Below are 9,469 nucleotides of genomic sequence, written 5' to 3'. Positions count from 1 at the left end.
GTGTGTGTGTGTGTACAGGATAACTTTAGATTCTTTTTCCTTTCCTTAAAGTATGTTGATGCAATAAGTTAAAGTAAAACAGATATAGTTTATTTCACTCTAATTTATTGCATTAAGTCAAAATTCTTCAAAAAAGAATAAATGTCTTATCACCAAAGGAGTGATGTAAATATCTGAGTATAAAATATTAACATAACTTTGACTTAGTATACTTGTGCAAAAACAAAAAACAACTAACAAATATTAAAACATAATACTTACATCTATTCATATAAGCTTCTATATTCTTCATACGTTTCACGCTGGCATGATCGCAATCTGTTACCAGGGCTTGAACCGTGTCCAACAAGCAGTCGATATTCGTGACGCTTCTAGGATCCTTTATATTCTCCTCCAAAGCCCGTAGGCGTCTCCGCCTGTCCTCATCGCACACCGCATCCATCTCTCCTTACAGGAGTTTGGATTACTGTGCCTCAACAATGTACTGTTTCTGTCGCATTAAAGACTATCTATTGTAAGGCTAAATGCAGTAATAACTCGGGCGAGGTATAACTGCAACATCTGATGAATACTCCATACTTTCTAAACAAACAAATATTGTAAATGTAATTATATATATGCCAGGTCTTTCTGGGAAATTATTTATGCTTTCCAGCTGAGATACAGGGTGCTTTTCATTTGATAACACAAATCAATGCAAGCCTATCTTTGTTATTCTATCAATACCAAGAAAGATAGAATGATGTTTATATCAATTTATGGTACTAAATGAAAAACATCCTGTATAATAACACAGTAATCATAGGTCTGTTTTCTGTAGCTAAATCATGCAGTGTACACTTTTGGAAGTTAAAATAAAATAAATATATATTTGATATTTGGCAAAAACGAGATAGGAAGTTGTAACGCAGTCTAATGCAGGAATAAAAAAACAGACTCATATCTTTGTTTAGTAGGAACAAACAAGGATGTAATGATTCACTGTGTTATACTGGAGATGCGTTCCGTTTTCACGCTCACAAGCTGTAAGCATCAATTCATCTTATCTACTAAACAAGAACAAATAAAGCTTACAAACACAAAATGGAACGCATTTTATATTTTATCACTCTGTCTTGGAAAGGACCCTATATAAACAATATATAAAATTCTAGATGCGTCGCATCACCGACTTCACTTTACATATACCTTAATGACATAAAAATATTTCATAAACATCATGGATCGAGAGATACAAAAACACGCGTTTGTGCGGCTTAGCAATATTTTCAGTTCTTATGTAATATACTGAATATACAAGATATATGAAAGAGGAAACATGTAATGTTACAGTGTTATTATACCATGTCAAGGTAAAACAAACAACTGGAAATGCGTAACACATAGACGTTCGCTGGACGTACCTCATACGATATGTCCACGTAAACGTAGTATCTCGGAGCACGAGCTCGCGGCAAGGACGTTTCAGCGACGGTAGAGCGTAAAAATATGCGTGTCGTTCAACAGGACAATGACTCATCCGCGCGTAATTTACGATACGACGATGATCCGCGCGCGTACAACAAAGAGCGATCCCGACGTTCTCTTTCCCCTGAAGACGCCGACGTCCTCGAGAGTAGAGCGTGAGGGAGGTTACGTCAACGTCCAACGGTTCTACGACGACACCGACACGTCGCGAACGTGTCAAAGACGAGCGACACGCGCGCGCGGCGCGGCACGACAAGCCTCGCCCTCGACCCTCGCCTGATTCCCTGTGGATCGGAGGACGCGAGCGCGATCGCATCGCGTCTCTCTGGGAAATCCAGGGCAATCCAGGGTAATGAAATATCGCTCGCGGGGGTTCTCCTGCGATCTGCAACCGCCAAAATGCCACTGCGCCTGACTGCGCCGCGCTGTAATCTGTACCTGGCTGTACCGGCGACGTACAGCGTACCGCCTACATAGTACGTACCTCACCTCACCGACGTCACCCTACGTCCCGTCGCTGGCAGGCACTGTCATCCAGACGAGAGAAATCTTCGGGAGGAAGATGCATTATTCCGCGAGGCGCATGGACATACAGCTGAGCCGTGCGTGCGCCATTCGGCCAATTCCGGAGTATTTTGGACTCTGGCCAATTCACAACGGTCGTCAAAAGCCACAGAAATTGAGAATCCGTCTCTCTCTCTCTTTCTCTTTTTCTTTCTTTTCTACTTTCTTTTTTAGTTTCTTTCTTGCTCCATCTGTCTTTATCTTTTTCTTGTCTCCAGTAACGCGCGCCGTTTCCGCGCAGATAGAAATCCTGACGAGCGATCCTCTCGCAACGTCGTCGTCGTGTCGTCGCGTCACTCTCACGACGAATCCGTGTGGTACATGCGGTCGTCCACGACGATCACAACCCGGGAAAAACGACGGACATCACGTTACGGCACTTCCGTGGCTTCGATTCCTCGCTTTCCGCCACTTTCTACGCCGGAGGATTATCGATCGCCGCAGTGAACGTGTTCGGTCTGAAATCAGCCGGAGGAGGCTTTGCTTTGCGCGTTACCGCTAGCGGGTAGTGGATACTGTATAGTGTACTGTGGCCAAAGCGAAAGAGGGGAGCCAAAGCCAAAGGCGGAAGATAGGGAGGGCGCGCAAGCACGTCGTTGACGTCGTTCGAGGTCGAGACTCGAGACTCGAGAACAGAGCAAGCGTCAATCGCTTCGAAAAGCGTCGGCAGAGTCGACAGTGTCGGCACTACTTAGCACGGGCGATTGAGGCAACTGGGGGAAAGGAAAGTGGAGCCTTGAAAAGCTAGTAGTGACGACGACGACGACGACGACGATGATGCGAATGGTGCAGAATGGTGCGATGGTGGGAATTCTCTCGGTCTAAGATGGCGTAGCGTTCTGCTACGACGCTAACGACGCATGAGTATCGGCGAGGTGAGTGGAGCTGAACGAGTATCGAGAACGATAACGAGATCGTCTCCCAGGTAGAGTAACAGGCTGGCTAATTTTCCCGCGCACCTCACTGCGTTTCTCTCCCATTTGGCTGTTAATATTGTACGCTGTATTTATAGCGCTAACGGAAATAGGTGAGTACGTAACGTCATCGCACGGGCCGCTTCCTGGCACATGAGCCTCCGATTCATTCTCTGGTGATTTTCCTTTCACATTGCAGCTCGAGTACATGTAACACATCGCGAAAATGAGTTTACCCTGCGATTGGCAGACCAGTAAGCAGAAATTGTCGGAGCGTGGCCAGTATCTGCTGGAGACTGGACAATGGTCCGATTGTAATTTCATTGTCGGCCAGGAACCCCAGCAACAGACTCTCAAAGGTCATAAACTGTTCCTGGCTATATCCAGTCCAGTCTTTGAAGCTATGTTTTTTGGTGGTATGGCAGAGAAAAATGATCCAATACCGATAAGGGATGTTCAGCCTGAGGCATTCAAGGCTCTACTAGAGTATATATATACAGATAAAGTTGAACTTGGTTCCTTCGAATTGGCCTGCGAGTTATGTTACTGCGCCAAAAAATACATGCTGCCATCCTTGGTAGAAGAGTGTACAAAATATCTGTGGTGTGATCTCTCACCGAAGAAAGCATGCAGAGCATATGAGTTTGCCAAGCTTTTTGAAGAACCTGTCCTAATGGAGAAATGTCTACAGATCATACGCACCAAGACGGATCAAGTTCTGAAGGAAGCTAGCTGGGAAGATGTAGAGCTAGGGACCCTTCTCAAAGTTTTGGAGCAAGACGATTTGCAGATCAGCTCGGAGATAGAATTATTTACTGCGATGGAGCGATGGGCTAAATCGGAATGCTCTAGAAAGTCTCTCGATCCAACCAATGAAAAATGTTTAAAATCTGTCATTGGAAATGCTCTCTTAAAAATAAGATTTCTGAGTTTGACACCACAAGAATTTGCAGAAGGTCCCGGCTTGTCTCCTTTGCTCACGAAAGATGAGGCTTTCGCTATACTGATGAATATTCTGTGTACTGGCAATAAAACTATGCCTATGCCCGAAGGTTTTTGCACGAATTCAAATAGCAGAGCAAAACCATCTAAGGCTCACACGAATCTTGGACACTCCATGGGAGTGTTTCCTGTAATAAATGTAAAGTCATTTTTTTCGCATTTTCATATACTTTTGCAAAAAATTAAATTATATTTCTTAAGATGTTTAGATTAGCAAATTATTAATATTCTCCTAAGATGCTTATTAACATCAAAATTATTAAATTGCTTGTGATATTATTACTTTAGTTTTGTCCATGATTGCATTTCAAAATTGAAAAAGATTCGATGCATGGATTGGATATATATATATATATATATATATATATCTCGCTATGTTTAAAATCTCTCTATTCAGTTAATGTAAATTTAAATAGATTTCTTCTTTTGTTTTTACAAATATATTTCACACTTTTATAATAGTAGAAATAAGAAATATGTACACGCAACATTTCAATATTTTCCTTATTGAATCCATTTTCCTGTTTAGATGATGACTTCGAGACATATTTTTCCTCCGTACGGTAATTTAAATATTCCTGTACGTTCTGGCTTTTTAAATGATGGAGAATCTAGCAGCAGTACAATGCGGAACACATCACCGATACTAGTGGATGCGAGCATAAATAAAGATTCTGGAAACTTGCCCAATACTTCTTCCACGGCAGTAGTTGTTCGCGAGGGACCAAAATATTATTGTCTCAGATCGGTAGTTCAGCAAACAGATTGCTTAAATACAAACGTGTTGGACTGTTCCGTCACATTCAGTGTAGATAAAAATATTTGTGTGGTGGGTGTACAGGTTCCTACGCAAATCGCGGCGGTAAGCTAGAAATTGTATACATATGTAATTTACTATCCGTCCAGTGTATACCGCTTATACATCTCATTCATTTTATTTATAGGCGAGTAATTTCACTCATGCTATAGATGCCGATTCGTCTTATACTGAAATTTTATACGCTCATCTCCTCGATTGCGACGGTACCAGATTGACGTATACACATTTCACTACTAAAGCGAATTTTGGTACTCTCGTGGAAATCACTTTCAATCGACCAGTTTACATTCAAAAGCACAAGGTTTGTCATTATATATAATTGCTTTTTTTACTGTGTATAATCAAATGTATCTCAAATTCATAAAATAATATCTTTTTGCATATTCTCAAACATCAAAGCTCATTTTTAAGATTTTTTTGATTGATAATTGTATTATAGTATTCTTTTTTTAATAGGTTTATCGAGTTGGCGTCGTATTTAATAAGGCTGGATGGTATCCAGTAGGAGTTTGCGCCCAAAACATGTCCTGTGATTCTGTGTTCTTCTCATTCGGTGTGGGTAATACTGCACATGCAGTTCGTGATGGTCTTATTCGATCCATAGTTTTCACATATCATTAACACAACGAAACAGGTGACAGATAAAAAATACCATACATATTTTACATTTATTGTGATAAGATAGAAATTTACTCTTATGTTGTACATTATATTTATTATCGTTATCTTATTTTTTAAAGCTCATCGATGTCTTTCATTGCAACTTTTATGACCTTGATGAAACTGTATCAATTTATTCATTGATTCTAATTATAAAAATACAATTTATTCTATAGAAATTGTTTTCTTTTATTATACAGTCAGTATTGATGTTATATTGTACAATGTATTCTTTTTACAAAATGACGAATCTGAATTTGACTATTTAAATGCTTTTATTATCTTACCCCCTTTTTTACATGATATAAATTTTTTCATATTTCTATTTTTTCAATACAAAAAACAATTCTTAAAAATATAATATAAAAGGTAAAAAAAATTAATTTAAAAGTTTCATACACAATTCTATGTTTTAATTATATCTATTATAAATAAATCACGCACGCACATTTTATACACACACACACACACACACACACACACACACACACACACACACACACACACAACTATCTTTAAATTAATTACACAAAATACATAGGCTTATACATTTATACTGTTTTTTTTTAAAGATATATTTGCGATTTCTATAATATTAAATACTATTAACGATAAAACATTTTATAAAATAGAATCAGTCTATACACAAATATTTTTATGTTTAACTTTTTTACCTTTTTACAATATTATGAAAGGACTTATCATTATATGTCATCCCATATTCGTAACACTTGTTGCTCCATTATAACAAAATATTTCGTCATATACACATGTGTGCATTTATAAGCAATAACATTTGCCAAATTTTTTTATAAAAATACACTAACTCGTCTGTTTTGTAAATGTCATGTGTTTCAATATATAACGTCCTAATTAAAAAAATATTACATCTTGTATAACACAGGTTTTGTAATGCTTAGACCTGGTAAACTCTTATGTTTTATGTACAATGAAATCCCAAGTATCTTTCCATCTTAATTTTATTACGTCCTTGGCAGTGAGCGCTGATGTCCCATAACTAAACACAATGAATTTCTTGAACACATAGATGATAAAAAGTACCCAAGCAATAATACCACATGTTATGATATACAATGAAATGCTCCATGCTGGACGATGTGTACTGAAATAGAAGATATAACAAATAATTCATATAATTATTTATGTGAACAATAGTAACAGAATTTAAACTTGCATCTTTAAACAAACAACGTACCTAATTAAATAATACAGATGATCAATCATGGCTGCCGTTAATAAGACTTTGAAAATAAAAGCTGGTAAATAGTGATGCAAGAATAAAGTTCGTTCAACGAATAAAAAAGGTAAGAAATGAAGCAAATATCCAGCTAATAATACGTAAGCGTTGTTAACAAACTTTTCCCATTCTTCCTCTGAGATATCAAAACATTGTCTTTTTCTTCTCATCAAATAGAATGTCAATAGTGTTACATATACAATTACTGAGATCGTACCAGAGTACCAAATCACAATATTCCCCAAAAGATGCACTTGTGCCTGAAACAATGAGTCAAATGTTTACTTTATAAAAACCAACGAAAATTTAAAACTATCTATGGATAAAACGTTCATTAGAAACATTGAACGGAAAAAAATATAAAAACAAAAAAATATCAAATGTAATTAAAATATGCCTAATTTTGTCTTAACAATATGTGTTGATTAGTCAAGCGTTTTTATGTAAAATTTTCCTACTAACATTGCTCTCGTTAGACACCCAGTACGCGATCCCGCGGGACATAAACGGCCATTCAAGAGGTCCACTGGAATACATGTGGCTGTTTTGACCCTCTTGGCCACTAAATAACATTTTGACTTGCAGCTCTGCAAATTTCTCCCAGAAACTCAACGCGGTCGCCTGCAATGGTATCATCTCCGCACTGATTAGTTCCCGTTCCCGTTGCTTCTGATCTTCACTTTTAGTATATCGATGTTCTTCAACGTTCCATATGGAATTGGTCTGGTCTATCAGCCGATCCGCCACAACTTCATGCTGATTGAAACCCCAATCGGGCAATTGCCTCCCGCTAAACTTCAATGCAAACTCGGCTCCATTCGCGTGCACGTGTATCAGCCGCACTTGACTCTGAATCGCATGCCATGCGTCACCAGAGTGATCCCTGTTTGTGATTTCCACTCGCCATAGATTCTGCGCTGGCATAGACACGTTGTAATCAATGTAACACGACACTTCCTGGCTCTGCGGCGTCATCGGTGCCGCAACATCATGCGAATTTAACGCTCTGCTCGTGATCCCATGTACCAATTGAATCACATCGCCATGCCGAATGGGTTCGCTAGGTTTCGTTACTACTAAGTCATTTTTGTCCGGCTTCTTGACGATCCACCAATTGTTAACATCTTTAAATGAATAACAAGTAACTTGCTGCTGATGAGAGCTACCGCGACCATCGGAATACCGCAACGGATACACTTGATTATGACTGTGCAGCCAACAGGCTCTGCCGTACGTGTGTCTGAGAGTAATTTGCGAACCATGCGTCACTTCCAAAGGTTGTCCTTTCGTGATGCTGGCAAGTCCTCCTTCTAGACTCGCTTGAAATGCACTTGTCATTACTGAGTCATGTGGTCCTGCCTTCGAGAGTACTGCCAAATGTACGTAGAATATACTTAAATATACGGCGATAATAACAGCGATTAATACAACGAATCTTAGTAAAAGATGAATCCACAAGATTGTGTTTGACAGAGTCTTTCTTGAGAGCAAGGACCAATAATCGTGAGCGATTAAGAAGAGAGCGAGGGCCATGGAATAAAATCCAACATATTTGACGCTGTAAAAAAATACTTTAATTACATTTAATCGAGAGTAAGTATAACAAATGAAAAAAGACTGTAATTATACCATAATGCACATGTTAAATTTGCAATGCCTAATATCAGCCATATCCACCAAGACGCTGATGTTGGTTGATCCATAACTTTCCGAAATTTTATAATACACAATAAGCCGAGCAATGAGAAATACATCAAGATACTTTCCATCAAGACAAATCTCGACTGTGTCAACAGTGCGTTATCTAAAATAGCAAGTATCTATATCAGTTAACTATGTCAATACAATCTATGCGTTATAAGACAGCAATAATAAAGATATAAATTTAATTTTAGCGAAGATATCAATGGCTGGATTTAATTTTTAAGTTACATTTAATTTAATTTAATTTTTTTTTAAGTAACAAATTATGTGTATATGTGACTTATACTATATATACAATAGAATCTCATTACTATCGTTATCTTCAATTCAAAAATAACAGAATTTAAATATTAAACGTGCTACATTTTTAATCATAAGACAGAAAGATAGGATATAACATGAAGGAGATGAACAGCATACTACAATCGTGCAATCTTCTGTTCTAATACATTTTCTAATTTGAGAATAGAAATTCTACTTTACTCTTACCGAGTAAGAGTAGAGTTCCACCAATTGCTGCCGCCCATTGCTTCAAACCCAATTCCAGGACAAGATAATATCCTGTAGGAATCAGTAAACTGCCGCATATCGCCGGTACTAAGCGCAACGCATACAAAGGAATCGCATCGCTGTAAGGACTTCCGATCCTATTAAACTTGAATTGTCCATCGAATCCAGCCAAGTACGCCGCTGCAGAGATCAATTGTTTCCCTAAAGGCGGATGGGAGTCGAAAAAGAACGTCCTCTTCATGTATAATCCAACGTACTTGCCATAATGTAGTTCATCGAAGCTGTAAAACAGATAAGTAATTATAATAGATTAATATAAATAATAGATAATAATTGAAAAGATAGATGAAAATAATCAATATTAGATTTTAAATCTTGATTTTTCAATATTAGATTTTAAATATTAGATTTTAAATATTAGATTTTAAATAGACATTAAATTTTGATTTATAATCAACCTTATAATCGGCTTTATAAATTTCACTACTCTAACCACATGTTAAATAAGAGATAAATAAATTTATATTATATATATATATATATATATATATATATATATATATATATATA

The 9,469-nt window shown here is 37.6% G+C and overlaps 3 protein-coding genes across 3 annotated transcripts in view; 1 reads left to right on the top strand and 2 right to left on the bottom strand.

Moving 5' to 3' along the window:
• Positions 1 to 442, bottom strand: part of LOC105626368 (rho-associated protein kinase 2) — an 8,093-nt gene extending 7,651 nt beyond the window's left edge. Inside the window, exon 1 of the mRNA XM_012207669.1 lies at positions 262 to 442. Coding sequence (XP_012063059.1) covers positions 262 to 442 — 181 coding nt within the window. The remainder of the gene's footprint in view (positions 1 to 261) is intronic.
• A 2,729-nt stretch (positions 443 to 3,171) lies between these two features.
• LOC105626366 (actin-binding protein IPP-like) lies at positions 3,172 to 5,606 on the top strand. The gene is given in 4 exon segments (XM_012207668.1): positions 3,172 to 4,093; positions 4,562 to 4,854; positions 4,892 to 5,068; positions 5,224 to 5,606. Coding segments are annotated over 4 exon segments (1,557 nt in total). The 3' UTR covers positions 5,389 to 5,606.
• A 754-nt stretch (positions 5,607 to 6,360) lies between these two features.
• Positions 6,361 to 9,469, bottom strand: part of LOC105626365 (protein O-mannosyltransferase 1) — a 5,256-nt gene continuing 2,147 nt past the window's right edge. The window contains exons 3-7 of the mRNA XM_012207667.1: positions 8,879 to 9,180; positions 8,315 to 8,489; positions 7,148 to 8,243; positions 6,644 to 6,945; positions 6,361 to 6,550 (exon numbers count right to left, since the gene is read on the bottom strand). Coding sequence (XP_012063057.1) covers positions 6,361 to 6,550; positions 6,644 to 6,945; positions 7,148 to 8,243; positions 8,315 to 8,489; positions 8,879 to 9,180 — 2,065 coding nt within the window. The remainder of the gene's footprint in view (positions 6,551 to 6,643; positions 6,946 to 7,147; positions 8,244 to 8,314; positions 8,490 to 8,878; positions 9,181 to 9,469) is intronic.

This window comes from Atta cephalotes (genome assembly GCF_000143395.1).
Source record: "Atta cephalotes unplaced genomic scaffold scaffold00005, whole genome shotgun sequence".
In the NCBI taxonomy this organism is placed as follows: Eukaryota; Metazoa; Arthropoda; class Insecta; order Hymenoptera; family Formicidae; genus Atta; species Atta cephalotes.
Note: the sequence above shows the minus strand (reverse complement) of the source record. Positions and strands in the feature narration are given on the sequence as shown.